This window comes from Plectropomus leopardus, chromosome 5, assembly GCF_026936395.1.
Source record: "Plectropomus leopardus strain MGB_pleo_1.0 chromosome 5, ASM2693639v1, whole genome shotgun sequence".
Lineage (NCBI taxonomy): Eukaryota > Metazoa > Chordata > Actinopteri > Perciformes > Serranidae > Plectropomus > Plectropomus leopardus.
Genome location: NC_142180.1, coordinates 35456066 through 35481597, shown reverse-complemented (window position 1 = coordinate 35481597; position 25532 = coordinate 35456066). Strand labels below are relative to the sequence as shown.

Below are 25532 nucleotides of genomic sequence, written 5' to 3'. Positions count from 1 at the left end.
CGCTATTATTAAAGCTTTTGTTAAAAAAAGTAAAGACCACGGCAGCATTCCGATTTGACTTTTTAACCCTTTTAAACCTGAGCAAATTGGCTCGATTTCTTTCAAAAACATGGGAAGAAGGCAATGAGCAACATTTTTCCTTTTTTTTGGATAGTATCTTGTCTTATCTATCTTATCTTTTTTACAACCTCCAATTTATGCATATTTCAATTTATGCAATTTGAGGGTTAATGGAAACCCAGCTAATAATAGCTGCGTCACTGCTCCATCCAGCTCTCTCTGTATTTCCTCTTTACACACGATGCAGAGGAACGTCTGCACCTCACTGATAGTCAACGAGGTTGCACCGACATGTTCAGAACAAAGAGGAACAGGCAGGAGTGTTAAGAGGCTTTGTTGCATCAGAGGGAGATAAAAAAAATTAGCAGGTTTGTTGTTTTGTGTGGAGCAAAAGAGACAATTCTCTCTTGAGTAATCAACAAACTGTTTCTAACTCCATCTTTTAGTATCGGGACAGTGTGCTGAGTACATCAACAGAGGGGTGACAATAAACAGCAGAGTATCGAGTGGTTCTACTTGTACCGTCCATAACTTTTGTTAATAGAAAGAGAGAGAGAGATCAAATTAATTTTTTTGGAACTTAAGCTTGAGTTTATAATGACCGTGGATAGTAATGATGCAGTGCCCTTTTTTGCATGTAGCGCTGAAGAGATGTGATCAACTGTCATATTTCACAGCAGAACTGCTTTGAAACTCTAAATGCTCCTCTTTTTTTGCATGAATGTTGCCTGGATGCTACACATCCATTATGCACTTTTCTTGCCAAATGCCTGTCTGATGATGAGTAAGCCTCGGTGTTGTTTAAGTTGGGACTCAGACGCATGCATCCAGAAATAGCCACAGCAGCACTGGTGCAACTCTGTCAGGTGGTGTTATTATGTAAATACATCTCCAGTGCAGTGTTTTCTCTTCTCACTTCTTTTCCTACCTCACAAAGACTGAATTCCTCTTTCTTCTGTGCTGTGATGCAAAGGACGAGTTATTTAAGGAGAGGAGAATCAGTTAAATATTATGTTGCTCTGTTTGATGCTTTGCACAGCGGGATAACTTGTAGGTGTGAGTATGTTCAGAAGTGGCATTTTTGAGTTAGTACACCGCTAAGATTTCCTTTTTGTTGAGAGAGACAAAGAAAACTGGTTACGTCATAGTTTTTCCCAGCAGACCAGTGGCAGGTTGATTTAAGCCAGTCGTCTTAACGAACCTGCTGCTGTGCGGGCTGCGGAGTCAGCAGGACCGCACTGATCTCTGTGTTTGTGTTAATGGACACCTGACACAGTCTCCGTTTCACAGCGAGAGCCAAACAATCACAGCCAGATTCATTAAAATGTAATGCAAATTGGCTGTTATTAATTTCTCGCAGGACAATATAATTAATCGCTCTCAGTCATTAGCTAATTAAGTCTGGTGTGTCCTCACCAGCCTGGAATAACAGGAGCTTCAGCTGCAGACAGCGGCCTCACCGTGTGTCTGCCCGTCTTTGTCGAATGTTGACGTGAGAAAATCAGCCACAGTCTGTTAACAGTGGAGGTGGAAATCACTGGTCTCATTATGAAGCAAAAATAAATATATCGATACTTCGGATTACGATATGATATTTGCATGCTCATTTAAGACAGATCCCCTTTTTTTTGCTATAAGCCAAAAAATGATCAAAACAGCAGCTAAATAATTATAAACAATTTAAACTGGTTCATTCTGTCAGGAAAAAAAACACTCTCATAACACCCATAATCTTTTTCCTCAGACTTCAGGGCTGTCTGACTGAAAGACAAGCTTCTCCCAACATCCTCAAAATGTTGATTAACAACAAGATCTTTTTACAAAAGTCTAAAAATCAGCTCAATAATAACCGTCTAGTATTTCTTTTCGAGGTGTTTAATGATGATTCTTCTTTTTTCACAGGCAAATCACAATCGAGGAGGGCGAACAGAGGGCTAAAGAGCTGAGCGTCATGTTCATAGAGACCAGCGCCAAGACAGGTTACAACGTCAAACAGGTGAGTCCAGAGGGAGTTTGGCTCTTACTTGTGTTCAGTCCTGGATTCCAGCCTATTCTGCCTACGACTGACTGATGCAGCTATGGACCCAAATCTGATGTTATCAGCACATTAAATGGCCGTTATCGGTGGTTTTTAGCTTCTGTTTTTCCGCACTCCCGTGCTGGCTTGGCTTGATTTGGTTTGAGAGCTGCAGAGATTTGGTGTTTCCTTAACTGTTCTTGAGTTGTGACGTTTAAAAACAGCAGACCGCTCCCTGATTGAAGGTCCCTTGTTATTTTGCTGCAAATAGATTTGGGTTCGAAGGGGCCTGCCACATCTACTATTATGCTGTGCTCACACTAAGATCAACACAGCAACAGCGTTACCAGATATGTTATTGCCGAGTCATGTTGCTTAAGTGCTTGTTACCGTAGTTTCGTTGTCACGGGCTTGTGCCTGCTACTTACAGCAAAGCACCTCAACTGAACGTCATCTAAAGTTTGTGTTAAGACCGAAAAAAAATTGTAAGATTAAATAAATAAATAAATAAAAATGCCAACATTTATTTGATTTTCCATTTTATTTATCAATTTACTTATTTTAATGTTTTTTTAATATATTTATGTATTATTTTCTACTTTGCACAGAAAATCTCTTCATTTATCTTATTTCCCATTTTATTTTGTATTTTTTAATTTATTTATTGGTGTAATTATTTATGCATTTATTCATGTATTATTTTCCCTCATTACATTTTCAACTATACAACACTAGTTGATCCATTCACTCTGACGTCGATCCATAAATATACATAATAAATAAGCAGATAAATATGAAAATTAATAAATTTATAAAAAAGTATTTTGGGCATTTTAATTTATTATTAATTATTTATTTTTATTTTCTCGGTTTCAGTCCATAGAAAGCAGAAAAGGAAACAAGAAAAACAGTTTAAAAAAGTGCGCCACTGCCAGTTTCTGTATAAGACTAAATCAAGTCTAAATTTTGCAGGTATTCATCCCTTTAAGTGACATTTTATTAGTGGTGTTTAGAGAAATTTGTGGGCTGCGGATACAAATAGAAGCGAAGCCTGCTTCAACAGCAGTGATTTGTTTCTGAGCAGATGTTTGTGGTCGGAAACAATGACTGTCTGTTAAGTTAATAAGTATTGAGATGAAGGCGAGCTGTATTGTGTCTGTCAGTGAACGGTGTTTGCTGGCAGCGCGGACAGAGGAGGCTATTCTTCACTTTACCTCAGGACTGTGTGGACTGACAGTGAAATGGCAGAGAGGAGCACAGTGGTGTGAAATGCACTGAACAAAGGTCACAGCGCTGCCTCCAAAGGCTGCAGTGTTCACTCTGTTGGGCTGAGTCATCACTATCCACTGAGATGGTGTGTCAGCAAATTTATACTTTCAGACATAAAATTTGGCAGCCTTTCATGATAACAAATAACTGGGGATGGGCGATAAAACGATAACAATATCAATCGCGACATGCCCAACAGCTCACTCCAGCACGCGGACACGTATGTGCTGGAGCGGGCCATTGGACCTATCAGACAGTACGCTGTCCAACATGTCCGACAGCTCCAGCACGCAGACATGTCCGATGGCCCGCTCCAGCGCGTGGACATGTCCGATGGCCCGCTCCAGCGCGGACATGTCCGATAACCCGCTCCAGTGCGCGGACATGTCCGATGGCCCGCTCCAGTGCGCGGACATGTCCGATGGCCCGCTCCAGCGCGGAAATGTCCGATAACCCGCTACAGCGCGCGGACATGTCCGATGGCCCGCTCCAGCGCGGAAATGTCCGATAACCCGCTACAGCGCGCGGACATGTTCGATAACCCTTTACAGCGTGCGGACATGTCCGATGGCCTGCTCCAAATCAATCTTCCTTATAATGCTATCTTAATTTTTGTTTTTCGAGTTTGAGTATTTAACTACTGAATTTTACAGCACCACCCAAAACAGCAAACAGATACTCAGTTCACTGTTTGGTCCAAAATGTGCACGTGCTTAATAAAAGTGCTATGAGCTCCTCCCGGAAACATCCTGTACTTACTAAGATGATTCATTAATTAGTATGAAACAGAGTGCAGTCATACAGTAATCAGGGATTTTGATTTAAATGTGGGGATATGTTGACTTGGCCGTGTTTAATGTTCTCATAATGACATGTACTTTTGGATGGTTGTGTGTTGTGAATTGACAACCCAATAACGATAAATGTGAGAAAAAAAATCATTGATTGGTGAAAGTTCCTGTTTTGTATCGCTGATTCAGTCTAAAGTGAACTCATTGTGTGTTTTTCTTTCCAGCTGTTTCGGCGTGTGGCAGCTGCTCTCCCGGGAATGGAAAGTATGCAAGAAACAAGCAAAGAAGGCAGTATCCTTTGACCCATTTACACGTCATGAATATCTCCTTTTCATTAGGTGATATTTTAATAATAACGTGAGCAGTCTGAGCTCAGAGGAAACGTTTTAATCCGGAGGTGATGGCATCAGTCACCGCTCACCTCTAAATGAAAGGAGATCCAGGAGTGAACTCTGCATACTGGCACCTGTTTCAATCGGTGTCAGCTACCTGTCCAATTAAATCTGTTTTTCTCACGACGCTGGTGCTAACTGGTGCCTAGCAGGTGCAGGAGGTGGGGCCGGGGAGATAGTAGGCGCCTGCAGTTTTGTCTTTGGTTGGTAGGCAGGTGAGCTCATTTAAAGCGGTGACAGGAGCCTCAGTTTCCTGCCGTCAGCCTGCGGAGCTGCTGCATAACTCTGCTAACTGACACCTCGTATCTGCTGCTGTCAACCGAGCGGCTCCACCTGCGAAAGACTTGTCAGGGTCTGCAGCCTTCACTCTTTTATTGTCATAAAAGTAAATTCTAACATTTTATTCCTCAGGAAGCACTGCGAAAAATAATTCACTTATTGAGAACATCTCAAATCCGTGTAGTCTTTCATTCATTTAGAAAAAAAAAACTTGATTGGATGATGAGTGTGGTCTGTGTAACGCTTGTAAGTAAAATTTTCAATATCAAAAATGAAAAATAGAAAATTGAATTCAGTTTTTTAAAATTGTAATTCTACAAAAATACAGTTTTAGGTATGGAAAACCGAACTCGTAAGTGTTACAGGGACCATCGTCTTTATCAATTTATTTCCTTTTTTTCTAAATTGAGCACAAATTGGAAATTGAAGGAATGATTCAGTATCTGTTTTTATCAATTTGGTTTTGGAAACAGATATTGAAAAAATTAGGCTCTTTTTAATTTATTTTGTTTTTTTAAAATAACAACAAATGATACACATGGACGACTGCCAATATCTGTTTTTTCATCTTTTTTTTTTTCTTTTTTTAGTTAAGCACATAATCGCAATCATTATCTGTTTTTATCATTTTGGTTTTGAAAATGAATATTTATATAATTTTTTTTAATATTTAGTTTTATTTTATAAAATGAGCGAAGAAATGATACACAGACTAACATTGGTGAGTTTTCAGTCTGAATTATAAACACACACACACACACACACACACTTACACAGTGTAGAACTCATTTGTTTTGATTACATTTAGGATGTGATTCGACTGGAGAGACGCAAGTGTTTAAATGTGATGTCAGAGAAGATAAATGCAGCAGCTGAGGCAGATTTCAGCTGTAATTTTCATCAGTGACTAAAGAGAGCCCTCAGGCTGTCTCGGCTGCTCTCACGCTCCCGCGTTGATTCTCACATCTGTAAATATATCCGATGTGGGTAACAATAAGGCAGCCTACACTTCACACGCATACTCTTTGAGATGATTTTTGTACTCTGCAGTTTAAAGAGGCATTTCACGCGTAATATATCTGCACTCCACTTTGATTGGTTTGATTCACAAAGAAAGCTGTTTAGCTGTTGTGATTGAACTCCTACAGTTCTGTATTTACCGTAATCAAAACAATTTAGTTAAACTGAGACTATTTTGTTAAAGTATGCTTCTGTAAGACTTTATATTATCCTCTTTCTTCTTGTGTTTTTTTTTTTAGGTTTTAGCGTTTTTTTTCCTTTGAAGAGACTGAAGAAAATCAAAATAAAAGACAAAATCAAACACATAATGAAAGTAACCAACAACACAGACGAGCCGAGGTGACGGCACCAGCTCACCAACACTCAGTATGTTTACATGATGATTGGAAAATTATTTTGTTAATCTGACAAAATCTTTTAAAATACATGTAAACATGTCAGTCAGACTGAAATCACACTAAATCGACATTCTCGAAATCCGACTCACACACCCAGATAATTTAATAGGAAGTCGAGCTGTTTCGTCATGTAAACACCTCAGTCGGACTTTAACTGGACTCGGTATTCTGCGTGTGCTCCGTGTCGCCATGCCGACCTTCCTCAGCGGTTACAGAAAGGGACCGTTCTTCACTCATGAGCGGGGGGTGCTACAAAACGGGTCAGGCATTTTTAAGGAATTAAGCTCTGGGTTTAGGTGAGGAACACACAACTTGAAAATGTAGGGAGTGAAAATGTATTCGTGCAGACAGTGTCAGAAATTTGGGATGACCATCTCACTGTGCGACTGGCCGAAATGCTAGTAGATGCTGTTTACTGCGAGCTGTCATTTTAAAATTGACCTTGTTTAAGTTCTCCTGCTCTTCTTCTTCACACTTGTTTGACGCACATAAATGCCGCCATAGCGAGGGCTCGATTTCTTTGTTTACATTTTGCTGTCACCGTTACAGCAGCGCAGATTGATGATGCACGTCGATAATGTTTTGTTTACTTATTGTTTACTTATTGTTGTCGTTTAATGTTTTTTTTGATGCATGTTGATATCGATGGACGTAGGTTGTAACACGTACTTTAGGAGGTGATGTCATCGTACAGTCTGCATACATCTAACTTGACGTTGTAGTTTTTTAAGATCCATGTCGCACAGTGAAGCTGTACGAAACTTTCGAGATTGCAAAAACCTCATTTTGCAAGAGGCTGTGAGAAATCATAGATAAACAAGACCCAGCACCTAACAGGCAGAGTTAAGGAGACGCCACTGTAGGTTAACATATCTACTCTTATATTCTTTAAAATACCATTTACATCGTCCTCTGTTGTCAACGTCACACTGAGCCGTATCCGGTATTTGTTACTGTCTACGGTAAATTCTAGTGTCCCTGAAAGTTGGTACGTACAGTTAAGTCTGTAGATATGTTCCTTCTGTTTATACAGTAAATCAGCAGCATTTAATGTTGTTGCTGTTTTCCCCCTGACAGCATTAGTCCTTCACATCACAGAGTAAGGTGCCATCTCTATGGTAACTGTGGCTGAATTATGAAATTGCCTTTGATTTAACCGTGTGCATATAGCACTGTCATTACTCGTTCAGTGTGAAGCCGTCGCACCGGCGCTGCAGCATTTATCTGCTCTAACTTCAACATAAATCAGCCGCAGACCTTGGAGTAGTAAAGGAATGCCTGCATTCATCTGTGATTATTATAGCCCATCATTTACGCCGAGTCGTTCTGCCTTTGCAAACTGCGCAACCTCAGTAATAAACTCAGTAACCTAACAGCCCTGTGAACTGTTGAGATCCCCTCTTAGCTTTTTATTGCAGTCAGACATATTTCCCAACTATAATGCATCACTCACATTCAGCCAATTACTTTTTATCGCTCTTCCTGTTTTGTTTTTTTAATCTCTATCTTTAATGAGGCATAATGGACGTGGGGGTGAGCTGTGTGAGGTGGAGGTGTGCTGATGGATGGCAGGTGATGACAGTTCCTCAGCAGCTCTCAGCCTCTGCTGTCATTGTCAGTTAATGGAGCAGCTCCTCTGTTGTTATTGCACTGTGAATAGTATTGATTTCAGTGGGAGAGGAGCAAAGGCAGGCTAAGTGCAGGATACATACATGTATGTGTGTATTTAGTGTGAAAGTATGGAGGACGAAACAGGTCTCAAGTATCAATAAATAATTACGCATAAATTAATAGAGGAATAAATTAATAAATAAAGGAATAACTTAATACATTTATAAATAAACAGAAAACAAAAATTAACGATTACCTAAATAAATAAATATGGGACTAAATAAACACAGGAATCACAAAAAAAAACATATAAATACATGCAAACAAAATAAATAAATATGGAAATAATAAATAAATACATGTATAAGTAGTTACATAAATAATACAAGAATAACCAAATAACTTACAAAAAAATACAGAAATATGAAGATAAATAAATAAATAGATAATAAATACATATAAATAAATAAATTTACTCTGCATTTTTGCACAACTACATTTATTTATTTATGTATTTTTAATTCTGTATGTTAATGGGATAGTTATATTTTAGCCTTTGCATTTATTTCTTTATTTATGCATTTATTTTTTTCAGTATTTATTTTGTTTATTTATTTTATTTATTCAAACATTTGTTTGGTTATTTATTATGGTATTTTTTCATTCTCCATATAAAGTTCCCTGCTTTATGGCCTTCCTATTTAAGCATGGCGCTCTCTCTTTATTCGTGGACTTTGATGTCGAGGCGTTTGAAGACAGAAAGCCCACAAAAGAAACCAACAATAATTTAATTTATGAAACTCTCAGATAAAGGAAAATGTAACATGTTTTTTCACTGTAGTTCCACTTTTGTTTCCTTTAGAGAACAGGTCCTAGATAGACTTCCAGTTGGGTTTTTTGAAACCATATTCACAGTGTGCTCTCTGTTCCTCTTAATTGCCAGTTTTAAATTGGGGACGATGGGTCACGTTGATTTATGGTGGATGTCAGGGCCTGCGGGGCGCAGTCTTCTGCTCTCTGTCTGAGAATGATTTCCTGCAGGGTCACTGGGTATTATCACCACTGCGGGACTGCAGGCAGAGAGAGCGAAGAGGGTGCTTGACCCAGATCGAGTGCTGGGGTCATCCACGTTAATGAGAGAGAGCCAGAAAGCAAACTACATCACATCAGACTAACGATGATCAGAAAAAGAAAAAAAAAACGTCAAATAAAAGTGCCTTTTCATGATTTTTTTTTCTTTTTATACAGTTTTGTTAATTGAAATTTTAAGGGCATACATATGTCTAAGTTTTAATGCCCATTTCTAAAGTAAATAAACATAGATAAACACCTCTGCTGGGATAGAGAGACAGCAATAGTGATAATAAAAATTAAGCTTTAAAAAAAAGACTTTAAGTTATACTTCTACTACTAATAATAATAATAGTTTAAAAAATAAAAATAAAGTGTAATACAAATAGTGATACAAAAAAATCAAAGTAGAAGTAAAACAATTTACTATAAAAAAAATGAGAATTAAGGAAAAAAACAATAGAATACTTTTTTAAAAAATGGAAAGCTATAGTTGTTTTTTTTATTAATTTGTATTAAGTTAACATTTAGCACTGTTTTGTAAAGTACTCATAGCACATCATAACTAAATAAATAAATTAATATAAAACTAAAATAAAGATAAAAAAATGAATAAAATTCAAGCTAAAAAAAGATATTAAAAAAAATTAAAAACTGTGAAGTTACAGTGAAAAATAAATTTTAAAAAAAGACAAAAAATGAACAATACCATACATTTTTAAAGGGAGAGGTACAGTTGTTGAGCGAAGACCCTGCGTTAACTTTTAGGGCTGTTTTGTGAAGAACCAGCATCACATCATCTCAGTTTCATTCAACATTTTTAAGGTAAAGCTTTGTGGTTCAGATTAAGACGTCTTTTTAGTGAGACTGATGCCATGATCGTCACTGTGTTGTGTTCTGGCGAGGCAGTTAAACTTTGAAAGGTGAGCGTTTCATCTATTTTCACTATAAACCATAAAATGCAGCCACAACAGAGGACAGTGTTGCATTTCCACCTAATTGAGACCCCAGAGAGTCGCCCAGATACGGCTTCAGGAAGTGTGTTGTCAGGTATATACGCCCGCTCCTGTGCTGTCCTTAGGAGAAAAACAATGACACACTCTTTCCACAGCAGCTTTGACTCACCAATGTTTCATTTTTGGCTCTTTTATCCAGCTTGTATTTTTAAGAAAAGATTTTTAAAGGTGCTCTGATAAATATTTTTATTTGAGCAGTGAACCAAATGACCACATGTAATGTGAAAGGTTCTGCAGTTTTCTTTAAATCGAAGGTGCATTTTAGCACCTTACAGCTCATTATTTTTATTTCACAGCCCACAGCCTCCGTTTGTGCTCTCACCTCTCTCATTATCATCATTACCAGCTGCAGCAGACAGCTGTTTTTAGAGAGGAAGCTCCTGTAAATCGACTGTACGCTTCCTGCCCAGCACTTAACAGCAAACATACAAAAGTAGCAACAATCTGGTGAAAATAGTGGAGCATTTAGCAGCTAAAGAGTTTCTCACAGTGACTGAGTAAATACAGCACTGAAAGAGGGTGAATATTGGACTAATAATAGAGGTTTCTCTGTATCTGCTGGATGTGTAACGAGGAAACTTTTTGCCAACGTGTTCGCCGTATAAACTTTAATGGTGATGACATGTCAGTGTTACATTTACAGCTTGTTGCCTCCAAGTTGCCAAAAAAGTCAATTAATGTAGTTTTAACCTTTTCTTACGTTCAGCACAGTCATCATTTTCTCAGCCAGTGCCCACAGTGTTTAAGCATTTTAGACCATGCACCGTGGATTGTTAAAATACGGCCCATGATTACAAGTTATTGAGGTTTCTTCTGGCTGTCATTTTTAACATACAATGTTGAAAAGATGTTTATTTCAGATTTAAGTCGGCCGTCTGTTGTTTAACCTTTAGACACCTGGGTAAATTGCCTTATTTTCTTTCAAAAATGGGAAGAAGGCAATCAGCAACTAAAAGAGAAATGACCCGGAAATTAGCCAAAAACTAAAAAATTACCTGAAAATTAGCATGAAAGAAAAACCCAAAACAAACAAACAAAAACCATGTGAAAGTTTAAAAACAAAAAAACAAAGGGCAAATGGTGCTTAAAAATTATGATATATCTGCAAAATAATTTAAAATTTTTAATTATGATGATTATAAATATAATTCTATGGGTTTTGATCCCAAGCTTTTTTGAAAATAATTTTCCAAAATCTCCTTATTTCTTTGAGATTTGCGGGACATTTCTTGCCAAGTTGCTCTTTGCCTTTTCCACCATGTTTTTGAAAGAAATCAAACTGGTTTGCCTAGAGTTCAAAGGGTTAAAACAACGTGAAAAACATGTGACTGAAGTGCAGCAAAGGTGTTGTTAATCCAGGTTTTAAAGGGTTAAAAGCCTTCGTGAGCTCTGAAATTTGTGAGCAAGTTTGGCACACCCTTATATAGTACTTTTTTTAATTAAATTTTGTTTTTCAAAATACATCTTCTAGGGACTCAGTTACAGAAGTCATTAGTCACTGTTCAGGAGATGCTGTACGCTGCACCTACACACACACACACACACACACACACACACACACACACACACACACACACACACACACACACACACACACACACACACACACACACACACACACACAGGTTTCAGAGGATTGAAGTGTTCAGGACTGAGACTGCTCATTTGGTTTGGTAATGCTGGCTGCAGATTTCAGATGCTCGCAGATGAACGCAGATTTGTCCGCGTATAAAGACTGTCCATCAAACATAACCACGCCGTGATGACACGCTTCCATAAAACATGAAAACACACACACACACACACACACACACACACACATCAACGTGTGCATTTATCAGCAGCAGCCTCTCTAGGACGGCATTTAAAAAGCCACACTGGGACTGTTTCCAGACTCACTTGCATACAATATGTAGGCCACAGTTTTTGTCTTATACATGCATAATGTTCACCAGAACAATGAATAATAAGTAAGAGCGCGCCGCTGTGCTGCCACACGCTCCAGCAGGAGTGTATGGAGACAGTCACAAACACTCAGTCATGATACGCGTCTCTGCTCTGGAGGACTGACTGGGAATAACACCTTATCTGACTCATAAAAAAAAATGCAGAATCATTGTGACTTATAGCAGCAGCTCATTAACACACCATTGTGCATCAGCTTTAATTGTAGCACGGCGGCGCCAAAATCTTAAGCCAACATCCGCTCTCAGTTTATTACCCATCTAACAATAGAGGAAAGGATTTCTTATTGGGCTGAGTAACTTTGACATGTTGTCAGAGGAGGGTTTTTTTGTTTTTTTGGAGGACAAAAAATTAGTCTATAAAAAATAAATAAATAAACATGGAAATGAATAAATACTGAAACAATTAAGCAAATGCATAAATGCCTTAATAATACACAGAAATTAAAAAATATATAATGTACAAAACTGTAAAAAAAAAAATAAATAAATAAGAAAGATATTTATTTATTTTTGTACTGCTTAAATAACATTTAGTTATTTATTTATGCATCTATCTATTTCAGCATTTATTTATTTTTCTATTCCTGTATTTATATTTTTTTTCAGTATTTATTTTATTAGTTCCAGCATTTATTTATTATTTTCAGTATTTATCTATATAATCATTAATTTATTTAATGAATAGTAGTTAAATCATTAACTTTATTTATTTGTGAAGTTATCTGTTTATTTCCATTTTTATTTCAACATTTATTTATTATGTTATTCATGCATTTATTTATGTGTTTATTTCAGCTTGGACTGATAATTTTGATTATTTGTTGCAGTATTTATCTGTATACTTATGTATTTGTTTATTATGCAGTCAGTCTTGTATACCTGTTTTTATTTATACATTAATTTCCATATTTATCAATTTATTTATTCACGCATTTATTTATACTTGTATTTATTTCCTTATTTATTTCTTATTTCATTTTTATTATTCATTCCCTTATCGATATATTAATTTATACATTTATTGTGCTGTAAAAATGTCATTATGAATTGATTACAGATTTTAGGAATTTTTTTAATTTCTTTAATTTCTTTGAAAAATTCTGTATTCATACATTGTTTATCTTAGATTAATTTAGATATTTTGTCTGGTAGAATTTTGTATGTATTGTCTACAAATTAAATGAATGTATGGCGAATGGCACCCTCTAGTGGTAGCAAAGTGGTACTACAGTCATCCTGTAAGAGTATATAGTTTGGGTTCTCTGAACACAACATGAATGAGTATTATAGGAGAGTGCATGTATTTCGTCTGTATTTCTTCTGTGTAAATATTCATATCGGCTAATTGATCCATTTAGGTGCATGCAGCTGAATGAGATCAATACCAAAAGCTTCCTTAATTTTCTTCTCCAGTGATTGACATCAAGTTGGACAAACCGCAGGAGCCCCAGACTACTGAAGGCGGCTGTTCCTGTTAATACTCACCGTCCTGGAAAAAAACAAAACCATCATTTACACCACATGCTTGTTATGTCGCTTCCTATTGGTTAACCTGCAGTTGACTTTGCACGTTGAGAATCTGGCCTCCTTCACCTGACTGTCGGTCATCGGTTGGAAACTAGCAATATGTGAATTTGGTTCTAAAGTAGTGTAGCCTACTTTGTTAATGAAACTGCCAAAAAAAGTCTTACATCTTGCAAAAAATCAAAAGAAAGAAAAAAATGTGAAAAAAGATCCCCCGAGTTACATATGTGGATACGATTTTTTTAAGTAGAAAAGGAAGTTTCCCCGGTTTCTTTTTTGTATTTTTGTATATTCAGGGAAATCTCTCTGGAAAGGTTGTTTTTTTAAAAGATGCAAACAACTAAGCTCTGTGTTTGAGAGCTGGAGCGGAACGGATGGTTTTAGACGAATTTTTATGGATCCCACTCTTGTTATAGGTAAAAACGGAGGTCGCTCCCACATTATTACTTAAATTTTAATCACATAAAACCCCAACCTAACCCCTTACATTTCCATTTTGACTTTATACCTGCATTTAACCATCTTAAGACTTATCACCCAAACATAACAAGTTTTAAGCCTAAACCCAGACGTTTGGTTTGGCAGGCCATTGTGGTGCTCCTGCCCATAACCGCTGTGGGATCCATAATTTTTGCGTCACTTGAACTGAACAGCAACATCTTGAGTATCTAATGCATGCCTAGTTTTTGAGCATAGGTACTGTCTACCAGTGTACACAATATGTAAATGGTAACATTACACCAGTGACTTAATGCACTCTGATAATGACTAGTCCAAGTCTTTTTTGTTGATGAAAACTGTTGAATCTGGATTTGTATACTTGACATCAGATTATCTCTTTGTCGTGCGTGTGCGTGTAAATGTGCGCTTTCTGTATAGGCAACATTAGAATGCAGTTATATAGAGGGCCACTGCCAAGTCGTGTCATTCTTACCACATTAACGGCACCGTTAAGGTCACCATTTGTTTGCGGTATGTCATCGATTCCCCCCCACTCACGACGACATGACATCTGCTGTTGCATCGTGTGATATCTTGGTAGTTGTGATTATGGTAGTCTGCACATTATGCTGTGAGTGAGCTGTGGAGAATGGAAGCCCTTGCCTTGTGTCACGGAGGAACAAAGTTCCCCATGTGGTGATCTGTAGACTTTAATGACGCTGTCCTCCTCCAAAAAAACAACCACATAGGTCATTTGGACAAGAAGCATGTTACATTTTTATGCTTATTTTTAGGCGGCGACCTTTAGTGACCGTAATGACCGGAGTAAAGTCCAAATAAAGGACGACAAATTCTGCGTAGCATGGAGGTCAGAGCGGACGTATGGGTCAAACACACACAGGACTTTGACCCAGGAGACTGCTGTTTGTGTCCCATGCATGGCATAGATGTATTATTATGCCTGGAACACACTGCATGCGTGAGCAGCGCGTGACAGTGACCAAACTGCAGCATCTTGCACGCTTGCGGTGTTCACACTGGCAGCGTTGTTGCTGCGCCGCTTCTGCAGGGCTGCCTGCTGCCATGAGTACTGTATTTCCACATTCATAAATACATAATCCACTCATTTATGAAGTCAAGGCAAGCTCCTGCATTGTCAACAACACCGCCCTGCTAATGTTTCTCAATAAAATGCCTTGTGTCAACTGAAAGGATTCTGTCAACAGAAACGTCGTCAGAGGGCTTTTATTTTTAAAAGTTTGGAAAGTTTGAGAAAAACAGATATGTTTGTATTTCCTCATCTCTGTTACGGATTAAGACGTTAAAACGGTAGTAAATGGTGGTATAGAGTCAATATAAATATCAAAACACCAGTTTCACCTTCTATTTGTGCTGATAAGTGTGCACAACACGCAGAGTAAAAAAAAGGGTCAGCCATCGTTTCTCGACATGTGCCGCAGCTGAGCAGCGCCACTCACACAGGCAGTGTGGCTGCTCCTCAAGCTGCTGCTGCTGCTACCCAGCTCTGTTGTAATGCTCAAAAAAATGAATCCACTGGCTGACAGATGTCTCTTTCACTAAAGTCTATGAGTAAAAGCCTTTTTTGGCCCTGTGGCATCACGTGATGGATGCAGAAGTTGAAATTCTACAGTTTGGCTGCTATGTCAACTTGGCTTTTAAGCCCCGTGTACTTTTTGGGTGCTTGTTTGATCTCCTGCCACCGACTAATTTAGGAAATGCTTCTGCGAGTCGTGTTCGGGGGTAGGAACAAACGACCTGTGTGGTTGTCGGGTCAGAGGACTCGTTGACTTTAACGCGGCTCCTGTGATCAAAACAGGCCGCTAACATTGTAAATCAGTGCATTGTTTCGTTCCTGACAGAAGACTTATTTGCACATGTAGACCTTTCAGGTGAACATGAAGTTCTGAAAAGCTTCATCGTAAATGTACAGTCACTTCCGACCTGTCTGATTGTCACGTGACGTGTCCCCCACTGAGATGAGCTTTTCTTCGCTGCTTGTGTTTAAACTGACTACTGACGCTGGCATTATGCAATGTTGCAATGTTGTTTGAATTTGGTCTGAACACACTGGAGACGTCCAGCGCTGACAACACTACTGAAAACTTTACTGCACTTTTTGAGGAACATGTTTTAGAATTAGAGCGACAATGTAAGTCTTAAAACAAAAAAAAGATATCTCCAGAACGTTTGGAGTTCTGTGTCTTAGAGTAGACTTTATCAAGTGTTCACACGTTGTCCAAAAAAAAGGGGAGCACTCTTGTGAAAACTAGTGAACCTTTCTAACCCACGTAATGAGCCAAATAATAATAATAATACTAAGAGACGGAGTTGGATCAGATATCACAGGAAACACTGACTGGAACGCACTCTGTTGTGGGTTTGGAAGCGACAAAGACATGTTGCATTTCAAGTTAAAATCCCTCGAAATGAAGGAAAAAGTAAAAACGTGTCGACCCTCTGTGTTGCTGCCTCTTAATGATCACAAACAGGAATGTACTGCTCTCGTTACCGAACACACCGCCTTCTAAGCAGAGCACTTTTTCAGACGTGATGGGTATTTATTTTTAAGTAAGGACAATGATTCCTTAGTTTCTTTGTATTTATTCCCCCTACATATTAAAAGCCCCATTTGGAGGCCCGTTTTAGCATTCCCTGGAAATGGACCAAGTGGTGCAACAAATGTCTTTGCGTGTCGGGGGTCTTGCGTTGGAGGGCGGAGGTCAGTCCCGGGTGTGTATGTTCTGTCACAGCTCTGAGCAGCAGACCTGATCAGTCCAGAGCTGACTCTCCATTCACACTGTACAGAGATCTAGCATGTCTCTCCAAATGATTAATAAAGATGTCTTATTACCAAAGTCATGCACAATTCTGTTTTCCTTTCTTTTCCTGAACCTTGCACACATCTGAGGTATCTATCTTTCACTCTTCTACCTGTCCACTTTATTTTATTGTGATCTGCTGTCGGTGCAGTAATCGTCTCTTTTACTCTGTTGTTTTTTTTTAAATTGAAAAAAATGCATAAATAAATGAAAAACATAATTTAATATTAAAATGAACACATAAATGCATGAATAAAAAAAGATAATCAAGACATAAATAAATATCTATCTGTGTGTGTGTGAGAGAGAATCAAAGGCGTAGAAATTCCAGCAGCACTTGTAGTATTTATGTCCATCTTTATTTGTTACTGCATTTATTTATTTAAGCATTTAATAGTTTCTGTGTCTTATTTATTAACATATTGGTTAACCCATACTTTTATTCACTTATATTTATAATATATTTTAGTCATTTTTGTCTTCCATAAAAAAATCCCCCCAATATGTACATGTTACTCAAAGGAAATGCTTTATTTATTTTTTTATTTCTGTCATTTATTTATTTTAATTTATTAGCATATTTATGTATTTATTTCTACATGTTCCTCATTTATTTATTGATACTTGTGTCATTTTTAGTCCTCTATACAATGACACAAAATCGTACACTTAGATTAAACCCTGAAAATATATCAGTAAAATCACATGAGTAAAACAACATTGATTCTCTAGGTCAGGCCTCCTATTTCTATATTTCCAGACAGAAATATAGAAATAAATCAAATGAAAATGTACAAAAACGATTTAAAAAATCCCAGAGTAATATACTTTCTGTGATCTTGTACACAACAAATGTACAAAAATAAAAATCTCCCAGTATCCACTTTTTACAGTGTTCCCTTGCATCAGTTTTAAATGAATTTACATTAACCGTCACGATGGGCGGTGTTGATGTTGGGTGAGTTCATCTGACTGGAATGTGGTACGTTGGGTAAAAACAAAAAAAAAAAAGGCTGGGAACCTCTGGTTTAATGAAGCAATAAATATGTCAGTGTAGAGTATTTGTACATGTTGTGGCGCGTGGGGTTTCTAGTGAGACACAACAAGATGTAACCATCCAGTTTCTGTCGATGACTGCCTGCTGTATTGGCTAAGGCTGGATTAACCCTTTGCGGGGGCAAAAACGAGCTGTTAGCCCCAATTTAAGTAACATTATATAATCCTCCATTATAAACCTTCCTAACAGATTCTTCTTTAGTGATTTATGTTCCCAAACATTGCCATTAATCCATTGAATCCAAAATGACCAGTTCTGTCCTAGTTTCGCTCCAGTTTTGCTGTGTTGCACACACACCTGAGCACTGCAGGTATTTGCATTTATTCCATTTAAACACGAGGAATAAACAAAGGAGTGTGCAGTCGCTCTGCGCGGGTCGCTCTGTGAAATCGCAGCTCTTTGGAAACTGTCTTGCATCATGTTTGTTGCAAAGACTGAAAATCCTCCCATGAAATATGTTTACGTTATGTCAGCTGACCTAATAACGGCCTCATTAGTCAATCCGACCAGAAAAACCTTTGTGTGTGTATTTTCTGTTTTCATGCTGCACTAAACATTTCAGAGAGGAACACTCTACTACTATTTGTGTACTAACTGTACTTTTATTATGATAATATTTTTGTTCTTTTACTTAGGCAAGTTTTTCAATACAGGCCTCTCTTTTGTAATGCAGAACTTTAATATTATAATATCTCTACTTTGACTTTCGTAAATTACCTGAGGGGCATCTTCAGTTCTTCACCTAAAAAGATCCATTACATTTGTCTGAACGTTTGATTATAGTTTGGCTTTAAATGCATGTTTTTCGTAGCACTATTGTGGCAGAATACGCAGGGGATCTTGGTAAAAAAAACAACAACAAAAAGCACTTATTTTGTGACAGTGTCCCAACTAGAAATGATATTATATCTCAGTTTAAAAAAACAACACCAGAATATGCTTCTCATGGCACTATCCCAACCGGAAACGCAGCATTGTTTCTCTTAAAAACAATTGCTTTTCATGGCACTATCCCAACCGGAAACGCAGCATTGCTTTTCATGGCACTGTCACGGTTGGAAACGCAGCGTTGGGTTGCCAAAAAAAACAACTGGTTTTGTTGTTTGTTGGTGTCTAACAGTGGTCTGCAGCTTGGCGGGCTTCTCTCCTGGTTGTGACACGCTGAACGTAAGATATAGCCTCGTTCCCACTGCACAAAAACCAGCTAACACCCACTGACCTCTGGCTTTTTAACGCAATGGGAATGCGTACGATCAACACTCACACCATCACTAATTATCAGTTGCCTCCTCCTGATCTGCACGAGTTTGAAGGAGACACTGAATAAATACGAGATATAAAAAGAGAAGAAACCACTGAAAAGTTTTCAGACTCGGTTCTTCCTTCTGTCTACTGGTTACTTGTTCTTCTGCCTGTCCATGACGTCACACAGACACACCAACAAAACAACCCACACACACACACACACACACACACACACACAGACACACACACAAAGCTGACAGAAAGCTGACTCGTGTGTGTGTTTAGTGGCACTGGAAATGCAGTTTTAAGCGAGTTCACCTGTTTGAAAAACCTGCGGGCATGCGGAAATGTGCGTTTATGTGTTTGATGGTCTAAATATTAAAAGTAATTCCTGGTGTCAAATAAGTGGAATAGAGTAAAAAAAAATACAATATTTCCCTGTGAAATGTAGTGGAACAGAAGTATTAAGTAAAATAAAATGGAAAAACTCAAGTACAGTACTGTCAAATTGTACTTTATTGCAGTGCTTGAGTAAATGTATGTAGTTATTTTCCACCCCCTGACAGGGATTGTTTCCTGTTTTGTTCCTCCTTAAATCCCAGTGATCATCTGTACCGGGGCCACACTGAGGGCCGGTCAATACATTGCAAAACTGAAACTGGTGCTGTGCCACTTTCACAACCCCGTGTTGTTTGCTGGCTGCGTGCAGAGCCGCCGCCGCCGCCGCCTTCCTGCTGCAGTCCAGACTGCAGCTATGGCGGCCAACGCTGCCGCTGCCAGCTCATTTACAGCTTGGCTGCGGCTCCGTGTTTGGCATTATCGATGAGATGATGTCAGTCACTGTGATAATACTGAAGCGTGGGAACACATAAATGATACTGAGAGGGAAAAAAATAACACACCATCAATCAAAACATAATTGAGTTTCACTGAGGCGACCTGTTACAAACCGGTGTGACTGCTAACGGATTCCTTGTCTCCAAACAGCAGTGACCTTAATATGACTGAGACGCCAAACACTGTACGATTCGGCAGTGACCTTGGACTGAGATTTAATTCTCCTCTCGTCTCAGAGTAGGTGCTGTGTGTTTTTGAACAGAAATGTGCACATAAGGTGACACAAAAGGCCATTTCCATGATAGCGATGATCCAGTACTCTAATATCTGCGAAACTTGCCAGATGCTGGTTGAATGGAGTTTTTAATCCACTTTCATGGTTGAATGAGTCTTTTGTGACGCGTCTTTGTTGAGCCCACAAAAGTAATATTCACATTATGTGATTCAGAAATCTCCAACTGGCTTCACTTTTTTTTCACTGACATGATGTAAAGCAGAGAATTGTCACGTCTTTACTTTGAGCTTATTTTATCTCCCAAAGCCAGCTGGTATGTTCAAAATGAAAGGCGAAGTTTGGTGTTTTTCAACCTGGACCCTGTTTTCCAATGTTTTTGTGTCAAAATGATTAATGGGAGCAAAAACGTTTGCAATTGATCCGGTATTAAGTGAGAAGGCTGCAAAACAGGCTGCAGTGTCACCTCTCGGGACGTTTTTCGACCGTTAATTTATGGCCACTAAAATCAGCTTTTTTTCCACAGACAGGCTCAGATTATTATTCTAAGTGTCTGACAACTTTTAGAAAGTATCCTCACAAAAATAGACCTTTTTGTTACAGAGTAAGATCCTTTTTGTTTAAGCAGAAACATTTAAATAAACAGTAATTTTATCATCGTAAAACACGTCACTCAAAAGTGGCACGAGCAAAACAAAATTTATAAGGTTTTTTATAAATATATATTTTTATTGAAATTTAAAGTGTGTATAAAAAACATGTACATCAATGTACAAATATATATCCCCTCATATAGTTACACATTCCCTCAGACAAAGAAAATAAAATCAACATAACAATAAAAATGATGATAATAATAACAACATTTTTGTAATTAACTGACATACATAAATAATTAATTTGATAAAAAAAATAATAATAACAACACGCTAAAATTACTGTTTATTTAAATGGAGTCTGGTTTTGACGATGGTGATTTTAGGACTATTTCTGGTTGAACAATAAGGATCTTTAACCCTTTGAAACCTGAGCAAATTGTTTACAAAAAAACATGATGATTATGTTATCTGAAAATTACTTAACAAAATAAAAAACAAACAATAAAGTGGTAAAAAAAAAAATCTATTTCTTTAACATGCTATTTTTATTTCTCTCTGTGACATAATTTTAAATAGAAAATTATTGTGATTAAAATTACAGTTTTAAGAAATTGATTCCTTATTTCTTTGGAAAATTTTAACATAATCCTCTCGTCTTTTCAAAAATTATTTTTAGGGTCATTTTCTTGTCACCTTTGACTAATTTCTTGCAATTTTTGGGACTTTTCTGGCCAAGTTGATCATTTCCTTTCCCCCATGTTTTCAAATGAAATCAAACAAATTTGATTCAGTTTCAGAGGATCAAAAAGCACAAGAATCATTTATGCTGCAACCTTTTTTTGCTGCTGTCAATCAACACTGGACCAATTTCAAAAACTGCCTCCTGTTAGTCATTTAGACACAAAACGTATCCATCATTTCCCAAATAAAAACACAGAAAAAAAGAAATATTTTCAAAAATATTTTAATTTTATACTTTATCAACTAGCTATCATAAATTAAAAAAAACAATAAGTTATATTTAGTGTTCAGCAGTGGCTTCGAAAAAAGGGAACATCCTCAGGAGACCATCTGTTAGGAGGGGGTCTCGGGGTGCGGGTCCCACTGGGGCAGCTGAACCAAATCCCACAGCACCAGCTGGGGGAATTAAGCCCAGAATAAATAATGGGGGAGACGGGGCACCTTTGGCTGAGGACAAAACAATGTCTTGACAGGAACACAAATGGATTCTCGGCCCTAACGGCCTCAGCTTTCCCTCCGCTGGCGAGTCGAGTCTTCTGTTGGCGTCTTTAGTCCTGAGAGGAGCTGTGTCATCGTTGTTGACTCAGCTCTTTTTTTAGATTGCGTCTTCAGTTGGAAGTCTGCGCCAGGATTTCATTTCCCTTCAAAAAAAACAAAAAACAAAAACATAAGTTCACAGTTTCACTAAATTTCTCCTCGTTATTTGAGCCGTCAGAGTGAGGACGTACACGTTACTGCCGGGCACGATCCGCTCCTGGTGCTGCTTCGTCAAACTGAACTTTCTGAAGAACGCAGGCAGTCTGAGCTTCGTTCTGGCAAACCGGGAGGAAGCACTGAAAAGTACAAGTTCCCAAGTTAGACCGTTTCAGAGCTGCAACTAATGATTATCTCCATTACAAACTAACCATTTAAAACCTGAAAAACCTGCATTTATTTCCCCTAAAAACATGGGAAGAAGTCAGTGAGCAACATGTAAATTAGCAAAAACGTTAAAAGAAAACAACTTAAAAATCAGCATAAAAAGAAAAGTAAAACAAATCAAACAAGGAAACTGCTGGGAAATTGGAAAGAAGGGGAAAAAAACAACAAAAACAAACAAGGAAATAACCTGAAAATTACCAAAATAAATGAGGAAAAAAATTCAAGGGAAGTACCTGAAAATTACAAACAATCAAACAAGGAAATGACCTGAAAATTAGCAAAATAAATGAAAAAAAATAAGAAGAAAAAAAAGAAATTCAAGGAAATGACCTGAAAATTAGCAAAATAAATGAAAAAAAAATCAAGGAAGGTACCTGGAAACTACAGACAAACAAAGAAGGAATTCACCTGAAAATTAGTTAAATAAATTAATAAAAGAAAAGAAATGAGAAGAATAAAAAAAACAAACAAACAAAAAAAAATCAAGGAAAGTACCTGAAAATTAGCAAAAACAAAAGGGCAAAAAAACGATTTTCCGTCAGTTGAATAACAGATTATTGACTCGGTTTTGCAGCTCGACAGGATTTTTCTGCCGGACCTGAACGTGTCTCTGCGGAGTTGAGGCGCTGATGAGAAGCTCTGTGGACAAACGCACTAATTAACACCTACGTGCTGATGGAGAGGTATGGCTGGAATTTTTTTGGCTCCAACTCTTAAAATTCTTCACTGGTTTTAAAGAATTGTTCTCTAATTTATGTTTATTTTTCACATTTTCAGTCTTTACTTTACTTTACTTATTTTCAGGTCATTTCCTTGTTTGTTTTTGGTTTTTGGTACTTCTTTGGTAGTTTTCTTTTAAGTTTTTACCATTTTTTTTTTGCAATTTTTATATATAAAATGATTATTACTATTATTATAGTATATTCAAAATATGATACAGAATATATAATATTTTCTAATTTTTTATATATTTTTTAGGTCATGTCATTGTGTATTTTTGTTTTTTATTTGCCTTTTTTAGATAATTTTTGGTCATTTTCTTGTTACTTTTTAGTATTTTTTTGTGCTAGTTTTTGGGTAATTTCTCGTTAAAATGCTGATTGCCCTCTATCCATGTTTTTGTAATCAATCAAGCTAATTTGCTCTGGTTTCAAGCGGTTAAACAAAAAATTGAAAATCATGTGAAACAAGGTCAAAGGTCACAAAGGTTTTTTTTTGCAGACAGTCATAAAACTTCCTGTAAACAAGAAAAGCAAATCAGTATCTCTGCGTGTGTAATGTGCATGTTTGTGTCTGCTCTCACTGTTAAACTCACTCTGCCTGCAGCGAGGGCTGTTTGGTCTCCGTCCCCTCCTCCTCAGCTGCTCCCTTCAGTCCGTCGTCGTCCTCCTCCTCCTCTTCGGCCTCCACGTCCTCCGGTATCTGCTCCCACAGCCTGCTGTCGACCCACAGGGCCTCCTGCAGGCTGAGGCCGTGCCCTACGCAGGTGACCCGGCGACACAGAGGGCAGCCCACGGTGAGCAGCCCGCTGCTGGACCGAGACATCGTCTCCAGGCACGGCTCGCAGAAGGTGTGTCTGCAGTGCAGCACCCGCGGGATCCTGTCCATCCGGGTGAAGGGCAGGAGGCAGACGCTGCACTCGCCGTCCTCACACAGAACCATGGTCGGGCTGAACCGGTGGACTGCGGGGCGTCACTGGGAGGATCAGAGTTACTGGGTGATCTGTCCTGATAAAAACCGCTCGACTGTCCGGTGACTGACGTTCAGGCCTTGTTGAAGGAGGCCGCTGCTGCAGGTTCCCAGTTTGCTTCTCTCTGTTAAATAATAGATTTGCAAATAGTTATTAAATCAAGAACTATTTAATAAAAAGTTAACTGCCAAACAAGTTAGTTAAAGTTAAGTTAAACCATTTTTTCTTGAAAATCATCTAAATTGCACCACGTATCATAGTCAGAAACTGTAAAAACAGAAACTAATGATGGATTTTCATATTTCTTTGGACACATAATGTATGAGAAAAGCTTCTATCAGAAAATACACACACACACGAGAAAACCCAAATATTAGCCTAAAATAGGGATATTTACTCTACAATTTATTTAAAATTTAGCAAATAAATAAATGAGTTTTTTTTTTTTAAAAAAAGAGTTTATCTTGTGACTTTTAACTTTCAAATATCAAAGTGTGGATTTTTAAAATATAATATAATATATTCATGATGGAGGGAGAATCATGCATTTTCTGCCAGTCACTCAGGCAGGCTCAGGGAAACATATTTGAAAAAATAAATAATTAATTAAATAAAAAACAACAACACCCAGCCAGCCCTCTCCTCTAATGAATAAAGAGCAGTCCCTTACAAGGAACTTGCCTTTGTGTTTGATTCACACAAACATCAAAAGAAAATAAAAATAAAGGCAAAATACTTCAAAAGTCAAGAACTTAAATATAGAATAGAAAAATTGCAATAAAAATCTAAAAGTACAGTCAAACATTCAAAACATAGATGTGCTACTTTATAAAATTATAACCATTTTTATAGCAGTATTATTTACAGATTTAAAATTGAAAATGTTGTATTTATTTTAACTTTTAACTGATATGTTTCTAGAAAAGCTTAAATAAAACGTATTCAGGCGTTATGGTTAAGAGTCACATGTATATTAAGAGAAACAGTCAAGACTGCGTAATGACAATAAAGAAAAGTGGAAAAACACTGAGAATAATTGCAATAACCTAATAAACAACATCCACTACTGATAGAGAACAGGTTTAATAAAGGCAATAATAAAAATGTGTGTGATATGTACTCACAGTGCAGGTGAAGCGCCTCTAATATCGCGGCTCCCGGAGTATTGTCCCTGTGGTGCTGCTCAGCCTCTCCGGTGAATGAGAGCCGGGCTCGTCTGCCGCCTGTTAGGAGTGTCTGGTGTGTTTGTGGGGGCGGAACAGAAACGTCCGTCTCTCTTCTCACGGCCCCAAAAACCCTCAGAGCAGCACAACAGCTGTGGAGGCAGAGCTGCGGAGGCGCTCTTTGTTCAGTGTGTGACGGAGGGCAGGTGGACAAACGCGTCCGGCCAGTTTGGTGAGGAGGGGAGGGAGGCTGCAGAGATAAACAGTGATAACTGATCTACGTCTCTGCCAGTCAATGCAAAACCTGATGTCCGTTATTGTGGATTTGGATATATTGAAATGAAGTTATAA

The 25532-nt window shown here is 37.8% G+C and overlaps 2 protein-coding genes across 3 annotated transcripts in view; one reads left to right on the top strand and one right to left on the bottom strand.

The window, feature by feature from the left end:
- Nucleotides 1–14409, top strand: part of rab6ba (RAB6B, member RAS oncogene family a) — a 69689-nt gene extending 55280 nt beyond the window's left edge. For both annotated transcript variants that reach the window (XM_088078090.1, XM_088078091.1), the window contains exons 6-8: nt 1963–2056; nt 4362–4428; nt 13305–14409. In XM_088078090.1, the coding sequence (XP_087934216.1) occupies nt 1963–2056; nt 4362–4428; nt 13305–13369 (226 nt within the window). In that variant the 3' untranslated portion in view covers nt 13370–14409. The remainder of the gene's footprint in view (nt 1–1962; nt 2057–4361; nt 4429–13304) is intronic.
- A 6357-nt stretch (nt 14410–20766) lies between these two features.
- On the bottom strand, nt 20767–25420 carry LOC121941173 (uncharacterized). Its single transcript, XM_042483900.2, has 4 exons — nt 25143–25420; nt 23644–24142; nt 22136–22240; nt 20767–22048 (listed from the first exon to the last, which is right to left on the bottom strand). Exons 2-4 carry the CDS (start codon nt 23988–23990, stop codon nt 22003–22005), a joined length of 498 nt encoding a protein of 165 aa, XP_042339834.1. The 5' UTR covers nt 23991–24142; nt 25143–25420; the 3' UTR covers nt 20767–22002.
- Between the last annotated feature and the right edge of the window lie 112 nt (nt 25421–25532).